The sequence below is a fragment of the Eptatretus burgeri genome, chromosome 5, assembly GCF_056783735.1.
Source record: "Eptatretus burgeri isolate ZD-2024b chromosome 5, Ebu_testis_v1, whole genome shotgun sequence".
Classification (NCBI taxonomy): Eukaryota; Metazoa; Chordata; class Myxini; order Myxiniformes; family Myxinidae; genus Eptatretus; species Eptatretus burgeri.
Genome location: NC_140965.1, coordinates 111,903,999 through 111,926,498, shown reverse-complemented (window position 1 = coordinate 111,926,498; position 22,500 = coordinate 111,903,999). Strand labels below are relative to the sequence as shown.

The 22,500-nt window shown below is 42.4% G+C and overlaps 1 protein-coding gene across 3 annotated transcripts in view; it reads left to right on the top strand.

The window, feature by feature from the left end:
* LOC147027167 (CUB and sushi domain-containing protein 3-like) overlaps positions 1–22,500 on the top strand; it is a 1,179,270-nt gene that overhangs the window by 914,608 nt on the left and 242,162 nt on the right. For all 3 annotated transcript variants that reach the window (XM_085883358.1, XM_085883359.1, XM_085883360.1), the window contains 2 exons: positions 2,657–2,833; positions 17,297–17,440. In XM_085883358.1, the coding sequence (XP_085739484.1) occupies positions 2,657–2,833; positions 17,297–17,440 (321 nt within the window). The remainder of the gene's footprint in view (positions 1–2,656; positions 2,834–17,296; positions 17,441–22,500) is intronic.

Genomic DNA, 22,500 nt, shown 5'->3' with positions numbered 1-22,500 from the left:
GTAACACTCAACAATAGCTGTATTATTTTATCTTGAACTCCAGACAATAGTTGTGTTGTATTGTTTAGAACTCTCGACAATAGCTGTATTATTTTATCTGTAACTCTAGACAGTAACTGTTTTGTATTATTTGGAACTCTCAATTGTTTTGTTGTTTTGTGCACCAATAATTCCATTATCTAAGGAATCCAGCGGTACATTTTTCAGACTTTTTTTGACACATACATTAATTATGATACGTACAGAATTGAGCATGTGTCATCCATGCATATTTTCCCTCACCAGAGGAGAGGGTATTACATTTGGGTCCATTTGTCTGTTTGTTTGTCTGTTTGTTTGTCTGCATAGAACATGAGTGTTTATCTCTGCCAATGCTTGTTGGATTAGATTGCGACAAAATTTTCACCACAGGAGCGATTACTCATGTATAATGTTTCAATGATAATAATTAATCAGAGGTCACATGGTGTGGCAGCCGTATTGGAAAAAAAGGAAAAACTTTGGACCTCTGTCTCTCCGAAACCACTCCATGCAAAAAAATTAAACTTGGCATATGAAAAGTACTCTACATGGGGAATGTGTGATTTTTTTTTTTAAACATGTCATAGGTGCCTTCATTGTGACGTCATAATTGCAACCATAGAATGCTACAACTGATCAATATGAACATTTTGAGGGTCATCTGGGGATAAATTGATCCACAGAAAAGAAATTGATGATGTCTTCGGTCACATGGTTCGGCCACCATTTTTTTTTTTTTCAAAAAAAAAACCTTCAAAATCTTCTCTGAAATGGCTGAACAGGTCGAGATGAAACTTTACACATTTGACTGCCTATCCATGAGGAACAAAAGGTTCACACATATAATGTCATAGGTCACATGGTTTGGCAGCCATATTGTATTTACCGGAAAACCTCTTAAAAATCTTCTTCTCCAGAATGGCTGGACAGATCGAGGGGAAACTCCATGCAAATGTTCCTCAAGCCCCAAGGGTATTCACAAATAATTGATGGGTCACATGGTCTGGCAGCTATATTGGATTGAGCAAATATCTTTTTTTCTTTATCCTGAACCACTTTATCGATCTCGGTGAAACTTCGCAATTATGATCGAGTAGCGATGGGGAATATATATTTTAAATTTCAACCTGATTGGATGCATGATTTGGCAACCAGATGTATTTATTTATATTTTTGATCTGGGTTCTGTTTTTTTATTATTATTATTTTTAAATAACGCTCACTTGGTTGCGCCTGGGTGGGTTTGAGGGGAGAGGAGTAGCAGCTGAAACCCGAACCCTATTGAGTTCCTCATGATGACTTCATCTTTGCTTTTTGCTTGTTGGGGTTCCTTCTGATGACTCCAATACAGTGCTGTACCTACAGTATTTATTCTTCCATTTTTATTGAATTCAATTTTTTTTATCACATTCTGAATTCAATTGAATAATAATAAACGTCACGGGTCAGGGTCAAGTGTCTGATCAAAGAGGTGTTGCATCAAAGCGAGACGTGTTGGTACCCGGTCAACACTGCCAGCAATTATAAGGTGGCAGTGTATGTATATATACAATGCTTGTACCATCCTTTGCATGGACATTGAACGGGCTTCCTGTAGCCAGCATTCGTTGGTGGACGTTAAAGATCCCACGGTATCCCTTGTGAAGAGTAGACGAGCTATCGCCGGCACTCTGAACAAATTACAAATTCCTGCCCTCATCAGCAAGAAACAGCAAGAAACATTGCATCATTTGCTGTGAATTATATTGCATACATAAAGTTAAGGATCGTTTCCCCCATCATCCCTTCTGTTAAAGGAAAAATGTGATGCTCTCTTGGATCCAGTCAATCACCTTTGGTTGTTTGTTTATTTTCAATTGTCTCTCCAGTTGCAACAGGAAATACTCAATTGCTCCATTGCCTCATCCACAGTTCCATCCTCCTTTAAACAAGCCATAGCAATTCCCATCTTGAAGAAACCTTCACTGAATGGATGCAAATTATCCTCAAAATTACTGACATGTTTCTCTTTTACCTTTCATGTCGAAGATATTATGCAGTGTCGTTCCCCATTCAACTTCTGGAATACCAGCACCAGCATTCTCTTTTCGAACCATTCCCATCTGGTTTCAAACAGTCATGCCACACTGAGACTGCCTACCTGAAAGTCATAAATTATATTTTCTCGAATATAATAATAATATTATTAATAATAATAATGAGATAAATTAAACAATTCATGCCAGGAGGCATTGAGACGGGTCGTGCATGACTATATAATTCCGAAGGCTTTCAAAGGTGAGAAATAACCCTGAAAATGTTGCTACTTCATCACAGGATGCTGCCAAAGTACTTTGTCCTCAGCCACGGTGGGAATACAAAATTTGGAAAGGGTACCAGCACACATTGACCTCCTCTTTTTAAAATGTAACCGCAGGCAGGAATGACTCATGGGTCATGATGATGACCTCATCTCATACAGACAGATGTAAATAAAATGGTATTGTTCGCATCCAAAAATGGCGTCGTCGTATTAAGGAGATATTATGAGGCGTAATAGTTTCATATAATGTATTGCGGAATGTATTTTGTGTTTTTTAAGCAAGTTGTCAACTACTTTAGTCCCTCCCTCTCCATCCCCTGTCTTTTCCTGCAGCTGTCTGCCCAGTGGCAGAAACCATAACGGAATCTTCGGGTGTGATTGTGAGTCCAAGCCAACCAAGCACTCATCCTTGCTCCTGGACTGTGACAGTCACTGCTGGCCATAACATCTCCATCATGGTGGATGAGTTCTGGGGTCGTCAAGCTCTGGATTCTCTTGAGGTGTTTGATGGTATGAAACTTACCTTTTTTGAATTATAATCGTTTTCAAATCCCAAATTATTTCTGTGTTTTAAGCTCCTTAGGATCACTATTGTTCCTTAGGATTACAGGATCATTAATGAATGATCGTCAATAATTAATTAATTATATCGATATTAATTAGGATCGGGCAAGAAAAGGGAAAATATTGATGGAGGAAGGGGGAATGCGTTTGACATGTGAGGGTGGTCTTGAACATTTTGCAATTTTTTTGCCGAACTAATAAATAGATGTCACTTTCATGACCATTTTAACAACTCGTTCAAATAGTTAATTATATTTATTTAGAAATTATTTATTTATTATTTATAAGATCCGTCTGAGAGATAACTCGTTTTGTAATATTCACTCGATTAAAAATGTTTTTTTTTTTAATGTAAGCACGTATTAAATAATCATGTGGATCATCAGATTTGCACAATACTGCATATAATTTATAGGTTATACACCAAAAAGTGCAATTTAACGGAAAATGGGATGTCTGATAAATGTCGTGAACATTTAAATTAATGACAAGGGACTAGGGACTGATCTCTCGAAACGTGACGTCAGGAGTTTCGGAAAAAAACCTGAAATGCGATAATCAATGGTATGAATCATCATTGTATATCGCGCACATTTTGCTTTTGGCATATTGTCATATTATCATATAGATATTTAACTCATGTTACAAAAGAGATTTGTTTGAGTAATTATAACATCTAAACATTACTCAATCATTCATTTTCACCTTACCCTTCGCACGTGAATTGAAAAGCGGGATTAAACAATAAGTTTACTTCTCTCTGTCTGTCTGTCCGTCAGTCCTTCCATCCATCTACAAATGTCAGTTTTTGATCGAGGAACAGCTTGATTTCATCTGAATGTTATATTTTGAACAGGAATCGCAACATGAATCGGAAAACAAACCTGAAGTTTAACAGTACTTTGGCTATGAATTAGACACGATCACACGTGCACAGAGAGGAGTGAGGTTTTTTTTATTTTTTACTTTGCCCCATCTGTCTATCTGACAGTAAAACAAATTTAAAATCATTCCAAACAGGAACCTTGCTGTTTTTAAGGACATCATCAAAGACACAAACAACAGGCACGAATAACTATTTTAACGTGTTAAATAAGGTGTTGTCCAAGATGCTGCATTAATGACTGAGCTTGTGGAATTTTTTTTTAAACGACCTTAAAGTTCATTATTTTATTTCAATTGAATTATAAATACACTTGAACACTGTGTAAGGTGTTCTCTGACCTCTCGAGTTGGCAAAATAGATTTACTCCCACCACATTGGAAATCATGGAGCAAGTGTTGGTTAAACATTGTGGAGTTGGTGCACTGTTCCAATGTAGCAAGCGCTGTATCCAAAATCAAGGCCTTTCAAAATGGGCATTCAAAAATTATTGGAAGGAGATCCTCATAATAGTCCAATAAAAGCTCATTTTTATTATTATTTAAGCATATATTGTGATTAAGAAATTATATTTCCTGACTAATTACATATCCTGATGCTGTATATCAAAAAACTTTGGTGTTTCGATCTTGGTATCTCGTTCTGAGAACTGTGAACTGTAGTATCTCATCCAATAACTTTTATAATGCCCCTTGTATGAGAATTTAATCATAAATAGAAAACGCGATGTGCTCCTTTTCGACATACTGATCGGATTTTCTCATCCGAGTGTGTAGCTCATTATGCTGGGTTCCCAGGTTCAAATCTTTCTACTTTGTTTATTTGTTCACCGTTTTGTGATTTCTTTATAATCCTTGTAAAATAACACCACTGGATTCGTCTTGCATTTGGAATATGTACAATCTCATCAATGAACCGAAGATAACTGTTACAGAAAAATGGGCCAACATTTTGTATCGAGCATGTTTTTAATGTACAATTTTTATTCAATGCAAAATGCTCTGCACATATTTGGGGGTTTTGCAAAAGAATTCTCAACCCTCTGAAATCTCACACTGCTGGGTGAGTTACATATCTTCCTCCTTCCCCCCTTCGCCAGTGCTTTTTTGACCATTACCCATTGACCAAAGGCACAAACGCATTGAAGCAAAATGTAGCATATCTGATTTTTCTATGACACACATGACGTGGCACATGACATGTCAGACAGAATGAACACAACACAAAACTAGAAGGGCACTCGGTAGAGCGCATACCTCCACCACGTAATGCCTGATCTACGAGAACATATCAGGCCCAATACATTTTTGAAATATGCTATACTGTGCAGTCCTACTGTATATCATTGTTGGCCCTATCAATGGTGAAGAAACACTTTAAAAATTCTCATATACAGATCCTGATTCTGATCTTCACCAAAATCAAAACAATTTGTCCTTGCCACGCTCCCATCCTGTCCACGAAGCTTCATCCAAATCCGTCCACAACTTTTTGAGATATTGTGCTTTATAGTACTTTATCCCCATCTATCAATGGTGAAGAATCACTTAAGAAACTTATCAGATCCGGATTTGGATCTTCACCAAAATCTAATCAGTTCATTCTTGTCAGACACCCAACCTGGGGATGTCTATGGTGTGTGGTCAGAGAGAGGTGCGGTGAGGGGTGCGGTGAAGTGCGGAGTGGATGGTATGAAGATGTGGATCAAGGGGTTTGGAAACAAAACAAAGGCCATGTGAGATGATGGTCCGAAAGTTAAGTGTAAAGAGATTTTTTTTACATGTACTGTCGAAAATTGTGCCCGGTCTAGCATCTGCCTTTTCCTATTGTTCTGCACACTGCTCCATGGGCTCCATTCACTCACTCCATCAAGCTCCGCTGTACTCCGCACCATAACCCCAAGAATGCACAGCCAAGCCCACTTATGTGCAGGATTTACAGCCCTCTACAATCCACTGGTGGGGATGGTACTTGGGAGCGGAACAGGCGAAGTAAAATCCGACCTAAATGCCTCATAACGCATGTTGTCCCATAAAGCCACTACTTATAAGGGAAGGGCTATCAAAAAGGAACACTAATTAAATAACTCTTTTAGTGCAAAAACAGCAAGGTAGTTTTTACAAAACATCGGGGTCGGTAACATACATAACCGAGGTGGGTAACAAAAGCAAAGGTAAGAACATGACTTACTCGTACTATAGTCTGCCATAAATAGAAAACACAAGACTGTGCGCAGAATGATGATGGTGATGCAAAAGAGGAGTTGGGAGGGGGTGGGGGGTGGGGTGGAGGTTAGAAAGATATGGATGCAGAACTTGTGATGGCTGTTGGACAAAGCACGACGATGGAACCTGCTGCATTGTCAGAGGAGAAGGGTAAGACGACCCTTATCTACCTTGACCCGGAGCAGATCTTTCCTGCTTGGACAGGAAGCTATGAGATGACATTCTCTTCCAAAGTAATCCCGTCTCTTCGGCGTTAAAAACCTGCTCCAGCAAAAATCCATTTGTCTTCATTCGTTCCATGAGCCATGGTGGGTAATTTTTTGCAGCATCATGGTCTACCATTGTTGAACTGGAGCCTTTGGGCCCAGGTGCCTCATGAAAATGTTGGTAAATCAGCAATGATTTCTCCAATATCACTGGTCCAATCAAAGGCTTTTTTTTCTCTGTTTGGGCCTCGATCCAAACATTAAGCACTCTTTCCATCTTTTCAATAAGTGGATGACTGGACTGGAATGAGATTTTTGTGCTTTGCTGGCAGGAAAACTTGCATGGCTATTTGACTCGTGCTAACAACACAGTCAATTTGTTGATCCCGTAATGGCGGCCCAAATGTGCCGCACTTTGTCCTCTTGCCAAACTGTCGAACAACTCAATTTGTTCGCACAAAGTCATAACCTTTCTCTGCCTTTTAGCACAACTACTTTTAGCCATCGTTTTACATTTAGATACCATGATTAACTGTTGTGTGTCTACTGGTTCTTGTAGATCTAGCATTACAGGGTCTCCATATGGCATCTCCTGTTTGACGACAATTCATGATTAAACTTGGCTTCATTCTGTATGCTGGACTGATTGCTTCCAATTAACGGTTCATGAGTAACAAGAAAAGTCTTGCAATGGGAGGTAATCGTACACACGGAAGCGAACAATGACTCATCTCAGCTCGAAAACCGTGATTGGCCGAAATGAAATACCGCGGTAACTAAATCGGGACACAATAGGTTGCCCGTGACTGGTGGAAACCCGCAACATGAGAACCCACGAGATTTGAAGTTTTACTGTACATCAAACTGGGTAAAGTGCTGTCACCAGATTTGATGGTGTAATGGTTCATGCGTCCACAGGTCCACTCTTGGTCTTGGAAGCTGGCAGTTATAATCCTAGCTAAATCATATCAAAGACTTAAAAAATGGTTTGTGCTACTTCCTTGTTTGATGCTTTGCATTTAAAAGGATTGAGCATGGACACACAACCATAAGCTGACAAATAACAGCACAGGCTTTAATGGGCCAAACTGCCTCCTGCATTGAAGTTCCCTGCAAGGGAACGCGTTATTTTTTTTATATTTTAATGTGCAACAATATTGTGACATATCGCAAACGTGCTCCAGTGCTCTAAATAGCAAAAAAAAAAACAACAATAAAAAAAACACTTCAACAATAGACATTTTCAAAGGAGAATGCCATTATGTGTTTTGATTGCAGGTTTTCGATTCACAAACTCTTCTGTGCAGCTGTCAAAAAAAAAATGAATTAATCACCATCCCTTAGGATCATGATGTGCACAACTCGTGGCTTCAGTAATTATTATCTTCGCTAGCTATCCAATTATTCTTGATCAGAGTCACTATAAACATTACAGGGTGTCTTGGAATGATGCATCAGTGCTGCTCACAATTACTATATTGACCAACGGTAAATGTTGATCATGGAAAAAAGCAAGGGAATATCAAAGGAAGGTGCATCTCTGTTTTAGAGATTAGAGGAAAGCCTTCGATTATGTTGATCGTGAATTGATGTGGATTATGTTGAGAGAAATGATGATGTCGGAGCACCTGCGAAGCCTGATAAGAAACCTGTACACGAAACAAGGAGCTACGGTAAGAACAGAGTGTGGGAGAGACAGAATGGTTTGGGGTTGGAAAAGGGGTCAGACGGCCGTTCATTCTCTCCCCCCTTACTTGTTCAATCTGTGTAGTGAGTACATCTTCATGGAAATCAAACTTGGATGACAATCCTGGAGTCACGATTGGAGGAAGATAATATCAACAACCTGAGGTTTGCTGGTGATACCACTCTGTTGGCAGAAAATAAAGAGGACTTGATGAAACTTCTGCAGACGGTGAAGAAGGAAGGTGAAAAAGCTGGTCTTTATTTAAAACTAAAAAAAACCACTAATATCTTGTCAACTGTGAAGTGTGACATGTCACATTGGGTGACAATTAAGTGGAAATAGTGGAAAGCTTCAACTTCCTGGGTTATAAGATTGAAGTGGGTGGAGAAGGTGGAGGAAAAATTAACAGATGGTTAGCGTTGGGGAGAACAGCAACGTCAGGTTTGTCAAGGGTTTGAAAAGACACAGATGTTACGATACAAACCATGAGAAAGCTGGCGAATGCTCTGGTACTTACAGTTGCAATATATGGATGTTAGTGGTGGAGAGTGAAAAGAAAGAAAAGAAGAATATTGACAGTTTTGAGAGATTCTCAATGTTCGAGATGAATGTTAAAAGTTCCATGGATGGCAAGAAGAACAAACAAATCAGGGCTTTAAGAAGTTAGACCACCGTGTACATGAGAGGCACTGATGCTAAAACAGAAACTGTCAGACAGTGACCCGCCAAAGTACACGGCCCCTAACAATAATGCCACATTTAGATGAATTACGAATTACGTAGAAACAATTTCAACAAATGAACTGTTTTATCGATAACTCAAGAGATCAAACTAAACGATGTTATAGTTGAAGGTTACATGTCAGGAATACCTGCAAAAAGCATGTGCAAATCAAAATTCACTGGTTGCAAAAGTGTTCAGCCCCATTAGGTCAGAACTTGGTGGAAGCACCTTTTGCAGCATTGACTGCTCCTGAGCCTTTTGGGGTAGATCTCCTCCAGATTTTTACAGTGAGACGGTGAAATCTTCACCCGTTCTTGATGGGGATCGTTGATGGACTGCAATCTTCAAGTCTTTCCATAAATGTTCAATTGAGTTCAAATCAAGACTTTGACTGGGCTACTCAAGAACATTTATTTACTTCTTATTCAGCCACTTCAATGTGGCAATGGATTTGTGCTTCGGATCATTGTCCTGCTGAAATGTGAATCTCCGACCCAGTTTCAGATTCACGGCTGACTCAAGCAGATTTTCATCAAGGATTCTCCTGGACTTTGCACCATCCATTGTCCCTTCAGTCCTGACAAGTTTACCATTCCCTGCTGATGAAAAGCAGCCCCATAACATGATGCTGCCACCACCATGCTTGACAGTGGGGATGGTGTTGACTGGGTGATGTGCAGTGTGGCTTGTGCCAGACATAACTTTGAATTTATCATTCTCTTTTGTGGCTTGTGGAAGAGCTCGTATGCTTAACTTACGAGATTAAAGCCTTTGGTTTTAGGAGATAAAATGCATTGAAGATGGCCCTTTCACTTTCCCATTGTAGACACGTCGGTGGTCTCCCTGCCTTCCACTACCTCCTTTCTGGTCTTGCACCCATGTGCTTTGTCCCCCACCCCTCGGTTTCTGCAGGATGCACGCGGTCCCCCATCAACCCTCTTCTGGCGAAACTCCCAAAATCCAGAATCACTACTCACTTCCACTCAATCATTCATCTTTTTTTTTCCACCTGTGGAACCAACTTTCACATTCACTTCAATCTCATTCTTCCCTCCATGTGTTCAAGACAGCTGTTCACCATTATCTCAGATCATCCCCCATCTAAAACCATGATATTTTCTACCCCTGTTAACCATGCACCTCCTTCAAAAGTTCCATTTTTTCCTAGTGAGGATTACATCAGTAACATGTCAGCAGTACATCAGCAGTTTGCGTTATTGTAAAGCCACTGCTTTTGGGAAGTAAGTGGATTCGGTTTAAGATGGTTTTACCACTTGAGTCATGAGTACACCAAGTGTTCCGATTACTGCCCATGGTTACAAGACTTTATTATTGCTAACGCACACCATATTATAGAACTCACCTTTTTCTCAGATGAGGCTTCTCTCCATTTGTCTGCCTCTGTAAACAACCAACACAGCCATCTTTGGTCAGCAGGAAATGCACACGTGATATTGGAGTCACCGTTGCATGATTCGTGGTGCGCCATATCACGAAAGTGGATAATTGGCCCAATATTTCACCACCAGATGATCAACTCAGAACGCTATAGTGACTTAATTATTTACCCTTCCATTGGGTATCTGAATGAAGGTGAAATTCGCGGTGCGTATTTCCGACAGGGCAGTGTTCACACTGTTCGTGGCTCCTTGATGCTCTGCGACGTGTTTGCAGACACATTAATTTCAAAGGAAATTTGGCCACCGAGATCCCCGAACCTTTTACCGCCGGACTTTTATATTAGGGAAGCAATGAATGGCGCTGGTTATAAAGATAATCCCCACAGTCTTCAAGAACTCCAGGAAGTCATCACCAATTTCATAAACAACATTTCTCAGGATGAGTTGATGCGTGTCTTCGCAAATATCCAAGGATGTGTCGATGCTTGTCTGCATGTATGTGGACACCATTTCCAACATGTATTGTAAACGTCTAATTTATTTCTTAATAATTCTTCATAATCTTTTTTGTATGTTTTTGTACACAGTGACGTTTGGGACACCCTGTATAAACCATTCCTGGAACTCACACCAATTTCATCCCCCAGGGGTTCTCAATAATACAAACTATCAACACGTGGGAAAGATGGCAGGAAGACATGCACACAGCCGAAGAAAATGCAGATATTTTGAAAAGCACAACACAACTTAGAGGGAATTCCAGATGAAAGATTGAATATAAACGATGCTTCACAGAGAAATGACTAATCACCCCGAAGAGCCAACACACAACAAGCATTCACTCTGAAACAGGCCAGATTCATCGAAGCAGGCAGGAAGTGGAAGTCGCTGATTGGACAGATGGCAGATTTTGGCAACAGATTTGGGCAGCATGCTCGATCAGGCAGAATGTCGTACCAGACCCCCCGTACACCGGTATAGAAAAGCCCCAGCGAACAGAGACCACACCTTGGAGTGCGGCCCAGTATCGATCAGCCTTACTCCCTGCCAATCTGAGGTGGCCATGCTGGAATGGCCTGTCTGTCACTGGCGAGAAGTCACAGGCTGGAACTTGGTCCTCTTCCTCAGGAACGAGATGGGTGGAAAGGCGTGCCGCAACATTGACACGGTGAATGCAAAAATGCCTCCCTCTGGCTGGGATCCTGCTCAATTATACATGAGAGACATGTCACAGATATTTCTATCTTCTCTCATCACTAAAGGTTGCAATGCTGTCTCCCAGTGGCACAATGGCACCTATCAAGGGGTGGGATCTATTAGGCAGCAAGTGAACAGTCAGTTATTGAAGGTGATGTGTTGGATGCAGGAGAAATGGGCAAGAGTAAACACCTAAGCGACTTTGACAAGGGCCAAATTGTTATGGCCAGACGACTGGGTCAGAGCATCTCTGAAACGGCAAGGCTTGTGGGGTGCTCCCCGTCAGCAGTGGAGAGTACCTACCGACAGTGGTCCGAGCAGGGACAAACCTCAAACTGTCGACAGGGTGTTGGGTACCCAAGGCTCATCAATGCGCGAGGGAAACGAAGGCTATCCCATCTGGTCCGAACCAACAGAAGGTCGACTGTGGCACGTCAGAAAATTTTCATGGTGGTCACGGGAGGAATGTGTCACAATCCACAGTGTATCGCAACCTGCTGCGTATGGGGCTGCGTAGCCACAGACCGGTCAGAGTGCCCATGATGACCCCTGTCCACCGTCAAAAGCGCCTACAATGGGCACGTGAGTGTCGGAATTGGACCTTGGAGCAGTGGAAGAAGGTCGCCTGGTCCGATGAGCCCCGCTTTCTTTTAGATCACGTGGATGGCCGTGTACTTGTGTGCCGTTCACCTGGGGAAGTGATAGCACCAGGATGCACTGTGGGAAGACGACAAGCCTGTGGATGGAGTGTGATGCTCTGGGCAGTGTTCTGCTGGGAAACCCTGGGTCTGGCCATTCATGTGGACCTCAATTTGACACGTGTCACCTACCTAAACATCGTTGCAGACCAGGTACCCCTCTTAATGGCAATGGTATTCCCTGATGGCAGTGGCCTCTTTCAGCAGGATAATGCATCCTGACACACTGCACCCATTGTTCGGAATGGTTTGAGGAACATGATGACGTGTTCTCGGTGTTGCCCTGGCCTCCAAATTCTCCATGCCTTGGCAAGTCGACACTGTTTTTTGCGGCACACCCAGGACCAACAGCATATTAGGCAGGTGGTCGTAATGTTTGGCCTCATCAGTGTTTACATAGTTACAGTTATGAGGTGAGATGGAGGAATTTCACAGGAAAGTTATGATTGAATAGAATTGTTTGGTCCGGGGACATGTTGGAGACATCTCAATGTAAATTAAGTTGGGAGAATGTGAGCATAAGTGTTACGTGTCATCACACATGGGGTGGTGTGATAGGGATAAAGGCCAAGTTCCCCAGTATGTGATTGCCCCCCCCCTGTGGCTTGTCCCTATGTTTTTGTCTTACAAACCATGGAAAAATTGCGTTTTTATAACATGAACAAATAGGAAAGAAGCCCCGCCTCCGAGGGTGCCTGTGGGCGAAGTCATGTCCCCGAGGCTGATGATTGATGGGCGTGAAGTCAGAAGCGAGTCAAACGTGCTGAGTGGACGGAGGCTCCAGCTTCCCGGGTTTTGCGCGAGCAAGCCACGCCCTGGAAAGTGTACAGATGTTTGGGGTGATGTCAGACAGAGAAGAGGAGGAATGCACGAGTTGGGAGTGAGGGATGCACGTGGTCATGAGAGAGAATGTAGCTAGGAGATGGTTTGTATGAACAGGGCTTTACGACTGGCTTTCCTTCAACGCAGGAAGAGGACAGCACGATTATCTTACTCGTGCTGAGGCGATTTGTCTCATACTGAGCAAGACACTGGCCATCGACTCTGGCTGGTCGTGTGGGACAGGCCTCGAGGTCTCGTGTGTGTCACCGAAGGGAACGGTGAGATTCTGCAAAGCCACGGCATCGGTGAGGACGATCGAGGAAGAAGCCGCACTCTGGTTGGTGAGCCTTGGTGTTGAGTACCGCTCACGATTTGCTTGACAAATGTTCCCGCTCCGAGAGAGCGGCTCGGCGCCATTTTGCATGCGTCTCCGCATGCAGGATGAATCTCCTCGATTCCAAGTTCCACACAGACCATCTCTGGACAAAGCTAAGTGCCAGAATAAAGGAAGGATTTGCTTACATTTAATTTCCCCTTGTCCTATATTTAAGTCTGTGTGTTGAGGCGCCTCGATTTAGACTTTAGTTAATTTCACGTATTAACACATTTTGATCATTGTCCTTTGTAAAATATTGATGTATTTTCATTAAATCCGTTTATTTTTATTTTCTGTGTCTATGCATTTGTTGTGGGGTTCCAGTATAAACCCCCTGTGCATCCATCCGTGCCTCCGTACCTCCGCCATTGCACCCCACGCCCTCCCACATGCGTTATAATCTCTGAGGATCAACATGTCCGTCTCCGAATAAGGAAAAAAACGCTCGGCTATCCGAGCTGGTGGTGTTAACCTGGACCACCAGCTCCGCGACAATATATATTTCTATATATATCAAGAATTGTTCAAATCCAACCAATACAGCTGAAGTTCGAAGTTTTTTTTGGCCTTGCAAAAACTACCTCACTCATTTTATTCCAAATTTTGCCACCATTGCAGATCCAATAGGTGCCTTGACTTACAAGGATGCAACCTGGACGTGGACTAAAGTACATCAAATGGCATTCGATCAGTTGAAAACAACTTTGACCAGTGACCAAGTTATGGTGCATTTTAACCCTTAGGCTTGCACTCACCTAACTGTGGATGCACATCTGGTGGGATTTGGTGATATTTTGGAACAAACCTTTTCAGACAATACTACAAGAGCTATTGCCGATGCCAGCCGCTCACGCTGTGATATAGTATAGAGTGGAAGTACTCTCAAACAGAGAAGGAAGCTCCAGCTGTTGTGTGGGCTTGTGAAAAGTTCCACATTTCTCTGTATGGGGCAGCGTTTGATCTCCGTTCCGATGGCCTGAGATACCACTCCTACATCCATATCAGAATATTGGGAGCGAACTCGCAATGAAAAATGACCTCATTGTTTGTGGCAGTCGCATTGTCGTTCCTCACTCCTTGCGTCAATGCATGCTCAACATAGCTCATGAGAGCCATCAAAGTATTGTGAAAACAAAACAGTTACTCCGTGAGAAAGTATGGTGGCCTTCTCTTGACAATGACATGGAAAATACCAAATGTGCATGCCACACATGTCAGTGTGTCGGCTTACCTGTTCAAGCTGCGCTGTTACAAATGAACAAGATGCCAACCCATCCATGGGAGGTCATCCATGTTGACATATGTGGCCCATTCCCTACCGGCAAATTCATCCTTGGCATTGCCGATGAATGTTGGCGATGGCCAGAAGCAATTATCCTGTCATCCACTTCTACCCAATCTGTCATTAGAGGTCTAACAACTGTTTTTTCCACCCATGACTTGTTTTGAAATTGTATCAGACAATGGACCCCAATTTATCAGTGTTGAGTTCAAACAGTTTTGCAGCATTCATGTAATCAAACTTCGTAAAGTTCCACCTTATTGGCCTCAAGCGAACTTGGAAGTGGAACTGTTTTTACACACTCTGGGTAAAGCTTCTCACACAGCATGCATCGTTCGCAGGAATTGTCATCAGGAACTCTTCCCATTCATCCTGAACTATCATACAGCACCACATGGCATTACAGGAGCATCTCCAACAGCACTTCTCTTGGGAAGAGAAGAACGTACCAAAATCCTGTGCTCCAAAATGCCCTGCACCGAGACTGGATTATCAGAAAAAAAAAATCAAACAAAATGCAGATGCCAAGTGACACATGACAACTCTCGACATACGTATAGGTGATCCAGTTCTTCTATGACAACCAAAACAATAAATTGAGCACCACCTATGAAACCACATCATCTACAGTGGTCACCATAAAGGGGATGGGTGTTATTCTTCAATGAGGTGATCAGAATATCATGCGCATTGTATCACAAGTTTGATGATTTGTCGGCAAAGTTCATCCATAGTTGTGGGTAGAGGAGGAGATAGAGGATGTTGGTGGTTATCCCAGGCAAAGCAGGCAATGGCAAGTGACCCCGGGGCATATCCAGGGACTGGAGCATGAAGTCCTCCTAGATACCTACAGGATCACTTTGCAAAGACTGAGGATGTTGAGACTGAGAATTCACCCAGGAAGAACGAACAAGCGACCTGTCTGAAAGCCAGACCACAGTGGGACAGACGTCCCCCTCAACACCTACAGGATTATATTACTGATTTGCAAAGTTTAATTGTGAATGTGGGAAACGATCACCATACAGAACTGATGCCAATGCTTTGAATGTTTTTGAAACCTGATTAACTTTGTGTTTAAATTGGCATTTGGGTTCAGTGTATATGCATAGAAAAAAAAAACGTAGAAAATCGAGTTATCCACTTACACTCACCGCTAAATTCTGATGACTTTGTCCAGTCTGAGCAGTGTCTCATGAGCTGTTCAGCTTGAGTGCATGTGAATAGTCTCAAGTTCAATACGAAGCGAGAAAAAACGACGATTGCATCATATCCACCAAGTTATGCGATCCGCTCGATGCCACGGGTTTCATCGTTGACCAGTGCCCATGGGAGTACGTTGCTCTCCGAAAGGGGTATGATGAAAGAAGTCCCACGGTTAAAAGGAGTCAAAACCTCACTGGAGATAGGGAGCCACAACGAGGTGTGTGGTATGAAGCTCCATTTGTCAAGAGGAATGCGTCGCTGAAGATAGTGTTGCAAATGCGGTTTAACTCCCTTGATTTCCCATGAACTCCAGCGAACTCCTGTGAAACTCAGTTCCGTGAGTTATTTCCACATTGGTGTAAAATGGGATCCTTCTGTTCCAGCCTTGGTCCTCTTCACGTGAGGTGGGGGTCCCAGAAAGCCGTCGCAGTGTCGGGCAAAATGATTGGTTCGAAAGAAGATAAAAACCACACCTACACGACTGCCATTGTTGGACAAGTAAATGGAACAAAGTTCATGATGTAGAGGTACTCACAAGTTGGCAACAATGAAAAGTACACCGCAGGATAAACAGGGGTGAAAACATAACCTCTGCCCAGCTTCATTGGCAGAGGTAATAAGCGTATTATTATGTAGGACCATAACATCTAAACAAGAATGATCACACTGTGGTCACACCCTGCGACAAAATCCAGTAATGGGCCGATTGGGAAATGCACATTTAATGCGCTATTAAAGATTAACTCGACACCTCGCATCCATGTCAGCCTCCGCCACAGTTATATCAGTATGAATTGATTAGTTGGCACGGTCACAGATTATTTAACCCCAATATGGGGCCGTTCGAACAATAAGCAACACTTTTTTTTTATGGAGGTGCGTACTATTCATGCTGACAGGCTTGATTAAACCTTGTTAATAACTTTTGTTCGACATTGATTGGATTTTTCGGGGCCCTCATCGTGAGAAACACTCGACCCAAACAAAGCCAATGGAAATCTGACTTAAATCCAGACAGTGTATAATCTGCAGACGCCGACAGGCCTGATGTCTCAGGCCCAGCAGAAAACCAAGATGGCGGCCATATTATTTTGTGGAGGTGCCATCGTGGATCGAGTCAAGCGACAAATGTGGGTGGGGTCCAGCAGCTATCCAACCAATGGGTGCACATTTCAAAAATCAACCCCCCACCAAGAACCACAACAACGACAGCAACAACTATGCTGAACCCTTGTAGACCTGCGACATGTGGTTGGTAAAAAGAACGATTCTCAAATTATTTGGTATCAGTACCTCTCTTGATTTTTTTCTGTTAAGAGGGCTCATGATGAATGAAGTGTTGACTTTGTTGTGTTTGGATAATAATAATAATAATTATAATAATAATAATAATGTATGTTAACTTACAAGGAAGTTCAACACAGAAAGAGGTCATTCGGCCCTTTAAGCCCGAATTGTGGTTGGTTGTTCATGAATGTTCTATCCTTTTTGAATGCTGAGAGTCCAACAATGAAGCAGCACGTGTAATTTTTAAAGTCTTTGGTATGGCTCCGCCGTGGTTCAGACCAACCTTCCAGACTCAGAGCAGATTCTCCAACCATTGCACCACCGAGTCTGGTTAAATATTGTAACATATAATATAATTTAGGGATAAAACATAACCTAATCTCCAACCTTTATTTCTTATTTCCATGCTGGCGCAGGCCCTGATGCTCGGAGCCCACGGCTGTTGCTGCTGTCTGGTAATGTGTCCGGACCAGCACGAGTTACCAGCCAAGGAGAGAAGATCTATATTTATTGGACGGGCCAGCCTGGAACTGAATCCCGATTCAGGCTTCACTTTGGGGGTTGGTTACGATTCCTTATTTTTCTGTATTCTATCCCATTTGTTTCCCCTTCATGGCTTGCCTTTTTATCTTTTGGCATTGTTACCTTGTTCCGCACATTGTTCTTTCTTTATTCGTTCCATAATTGCATTATTCATTGATAAGTCCACCTTTGAATACCGTGTTTAATTTTTGCATACCATGTCAAAGCTCGTGGAAGAGTGAATACACAGAAACATATAACAAGGCAGGAGACAAGAGGGGCGGGAGAGGGAAGCACAAAATAGTGGGGAACAGAGACAATAGGAGATCCGTGGAGGGGAGAGGGATGGGGCGGGGGTACACGGGGTCAACAAGGTGGTACTACAGGGACTTTCAGGAAGGAAAGCAGGGAATTTGAAGGAGGTGGGCTTTGGGTGGATTGACGGGGGTGGAAAAGATCATGGTTTTGGATGGGGGAAGATAAGAGATGGTGGTGAACAGCTGTTTTGAAGACCTAGAGGGAGGAGAGGGATTGAAGAGAGTGTGGGAATTTATTCCAAAGGCAGGAAAAAAATATGAATTAAAGAGTGAAGGTCAGCAGTTATTCTTGATGTTGGCATTTTCACCAGAAGGGGTTTTTTGGCGGAACTTAAGCGCCCTGACGAAATATAGGTAGGAGGAGGAGGGCAGAGCACAGACAGAGCAAGGGGGGGTGGCAAGGCCGGGGAGGAGATGGTGGAAGACAGAAAGACCACCGACCTCCCTGCGGTGAGAGTGAGAGACCCAAATACTCGGCTTCATCATGTGAGATACTAATGATCCCAAATGCCTTGGTCTTCACAGTGTGAAGTCAAGCTTGGTGTGTGGCAGGATCACCAACCCAAGAGGGGAAAGCAGTACTCCATAAGGCTGTGGATGAAAGTTTTGTACATGGTCAGGAGCTCAGGTGTGCTAGTGAAGGACCTTGCATGATGGAGGATGCCTAGTCTTCGACTGGCTTTGGAGACCATCTTGGAAATGTGGCTTTCCCAGGAAAGATCATGACAGATAGTGAGCTTGACCAAAAGCTTGAATTAAAGGAATTCTTCAGGATGATTGTTGAGAAAGTAGATGGGGGTGGTGTTCGAGACGGTCCTTTTGGGGAGACATCGTGAGGGTGTGAGAACTTTATCGATCTAAAGATCTTTCCCCTTTCATATTCCCTCCTTCATTTTTTTCTACATTTGTTTCACCTCTGACTCTTTTGGGTTAGCTTTTTGATCTTTGAATTCTAATTTAGACTGCACACTCTGTTTCGATTAAGCATCGGTGCTGCTAAAGCAGTCTAGGGTTATACTTGGTTGTTCGCCATTGTCTTCGCAGCAGTAGTTGGGGCAGCAATTTGTAACTTTTTTATGGTGCCGGAGATAGCTCGCCTCATCTTCCAGAAGGACACCATGGGATCTTTAACGCCCACCAAGTAATGCTGGCAGATGGGATGTCCATCCGAGGGATGGCACACGCAGTGATGAATCGCTCTTCCTGTGAAACGCTGGGATGACAGTTTAGAGCTGGGCTGAGAGTTGAGGCCATGCAATGCAGCGAAGAGATAACTGTGCATACCTCCAGGCCATCCTGCCAGCCCATAGACTGCATAAGAAAAGTGAAAACCCACTCGTTAGTAGTTTTGTTTGATAAAGGATGGGATAAACAAAATTATGCTGGCTGCCTTGGGAAGGAAGGAACAGCTGACGTTTTGCCCGTTAGCCTTTTGTTGGAACAAAAAAGGTGCCTTTCCTCCAATGAAGGGTCATCACCACAGCTTCTCCTTGCTTCCCATGACAGTTAATATCCTGCAACGAACGTTCTTTTGATTTCATTCATTGCTCTACTTATCCACCGATGCAGGCCATCACGGGCCTTCACGCAGACTACTTTTTCATCCCATTTTTACCCCCTGGGGTCTTCCACCCCACGGGGTCTGAGCGCCGCTCGCTGTCTCTCTTTTCTTGTGTTCAGTTCATTTGAACGTCTATTTCTTCATTATTTGTGTACAGAATTCGATGAACATTGACAGGCATATACGAGATACATATGCGCAGGCAACAACTAGCCCAAAGTGTGATTCCGGCCCTTTGGGCCAAGAAACGGCCCTTTCGGCCCATTTTCTAGAAATTGCTATTTCTCGGTTATTCGTGCAAGAAGCAGGACCAAATCTGACAGGTGTATTCTTGAGGTCACTCTGCAGGCAATAACTGAGCCAAAAGTGAGATTATGGCCCTTTGAGCCGACAAACAGCCCTCTTGGCCCATTTTAAAAAAAAATTGATATTTATCTGTTGTTAGTGAACGGAACCGAACCAAACTTGACAGGTATATTCTGGAGACCATTCCCCAGGCATTATCTGAGCCCAAAGTGTGATTCCGGCCCTTTGGGCCGAGCAACGGCCCTTTCAGCCCATTTTCTTAAAAGTGTTATTCACAAAAAAATTAAATGTGCTGCGTGATTCCCAACGCAAAACGAAGTTGAAAATGATGATGTGAAACTCGCCTCACTCTGAAACTAGCCTATCTAAAACCTCACTATTGTGAGGTGGCCTGGTTTCTTTTTCTGATGCGATGAAAATCTTACCAGATTTCAAAACTATCTGTCGTCCGTGCCATCGCTCACCTGAGAGTTGTACGAATGAACTCCCACGGGGTATGTTCTCTATTCGAACTTGTTCTGTAGAGAACGACTTTGTATGACAGATTATATAATCCTCTTAGATGACGGCTAACTGATCGTTGTCTGTGATAATCATACACTGGTGCCGAGGACCATGTCCATAACACAACCACACTGTGAAATCTATGATGCTGCCTTGTGTCGATCTCTTCCTCGATTGATTAATAATTTTGGTCTCGAGTTTCTTATGTTTCATTTCATCATTCAATGATACTCATCAGTCTCGCTCTTCCAAGATTTTGTCCACAAAAATACAATTGCATTCCTGGATTTTAATGACTGCCTTGGCTATGAAATGCAAATGCATTTTGCTGGCTTTTTCTTTTTCACAATCTCTTTTTTTGCTTTTTTCTACATTGTAATTTCCTTTCCCCATTGCAATGTGTCTTTGTACCTTTCTGTTCACAGTTTTTTAAGAGTATGGGAATATCCACGAGTTTTTCAGAAAAATTCACAGAGATAGGATCATGGGCCATAGCCCAAGAGTAAAGAAGAGGATAGGACAGCAATAAGGCAGCGGTCTTTCCATTAGACAGTAGTTAATGCATAGAATGGTTTCCCTGGAAAGGTAGTGGTCGTAGATGTGAGTTAAATAAGTACCTAGATGCATTGGAGATGAAGGGGTCGAGTGATATTGGCAGGACTTGTCAGTAGCTTGTGTGTGGATGAGTGATAGCATCTGGTGTTGGCGTAGTATAGGCATGATGGGCCGAATGGCCTCTTCCTGTACCAATGTTCCTTTCTGTTTAACCTCGTTGTTGTTGTTGTTTATTTCAGACATTTTGTCTGAAGGTTGATAAATTAGTATAACAAGTTTAAATCAGAGCTGTCCCACATGAGTGTTGATGTGAACTCTTGCATGTTCACGTGAGCTTTGCACATAGCCCTTTTTATGACTTTGATATTGCCTCCTTGAAATGCTATTGCATGCCCTTTGCACATCTGCAATAATTTTAGCGTAGACACAGTTCACAAGAGTTTGATCAATCACGAGCTCAAGCACATCCGGCTTCACCATGCCTATCACTCTGTGTAAATACAAACATATAATTTGCGTATTTGTTGTAACAGATTTTCCAATTTTCTTCAGCATTAAAAACAAGCTCGAATGAGCTACGATCCTCGTCCTCTTAATGATGACGTCATAACGAATATGACGTCATTGTGATGTATCAGGTTTGCGAAAAATTATCTGTGCCAATGCCCGGCTTGATTCCCCAAACAAAATTCAAACAGCTTGCCGAGTTTCGGAGATAGTGGTATCGGCGATTTCCATTAGCAGCGATATTATGACGTCAACTTTTTTTCTCGGAAGAATTTCCAAAATCGGAGATGGTTACTGTCTGCGCGTGGGCTTTCTGCATATACATGGCAAGTTTCACGAAGATCCGATGAAAACTCTGGGTTGTGAAACAAAAAATGTCAAAAAATAGGAATGACGTCATAAAAATTGATATGACGTTGTGGGGGAAAAAATTATATTAATGTATTTTAAATTGCAACAAATGGAGTTTGAGAAATGTAACTTTTATGCTGCAAGTTGATTTGGCTGTCATTTCTGGCCAAAAGACTTTTGCCCTAAATGATAAGAAATGTGTTGTTCTGGAGCAGAGTGACCGAGCTGATAAATGAACCTTTGCTTAGAAAATGTACGAAGTGGCTTTTCGTCTAAAGGACACGTCTTCAGTCTGGGTGAATATCCCCCAACCTCTCTCTAATGGAAGTATAAAATGCTTTGAAATCTAAAAGTTTTGAGTGCGAGCACGTGAGGAAGTATAGTTTCTCAGTGGCTTGTACTCCTTGGAACTGACCAAGTTCCAAGTTAGAATAAAACTCTCTGATGTAATGTAGAAGTGAATTAAATCGGGTTGGTCTAACTCTTAACTAAAGTAAGAATAAATGAAATAGAACCAAATAATATTGCAATCAAATGGGGATTCTTAAGTTCATTGTACGAGGGTGAAAAGTGTATGGTGTATAATTAGGAAATAAATTGTTTCACAAGGAAGGACTTGTGTGGACATCAGTTTTATCAGTCGATCGGGTTTTTGTAGGATTTTATAATCAAATCGGACAAACGTTAAACTCTGTCTGAAGTCAAATAGGATTCCACAATCGGCCAGTTAGAATCCTTCAGGACGACGATCACAACAAGGTGGGTTTAAAAAAATCCACATCAACGTCATGGTGATGTATCATATGTGCGGTAATTCATCTCTGCAAATGCCCTGTTCGATTCCCGCAAGCGAAATTCAAAAAGCCTGCCTAGTTTCGGAGATAATTTTTTAGGCGATTTCCATTAGCGGAGATATTTTGACGTCATAACTTTTTTTCTAGGAGGAATTTTCAAAATCGGAGATGGTTCGTGTCTGCGCAGGGAATTTTTACATTTA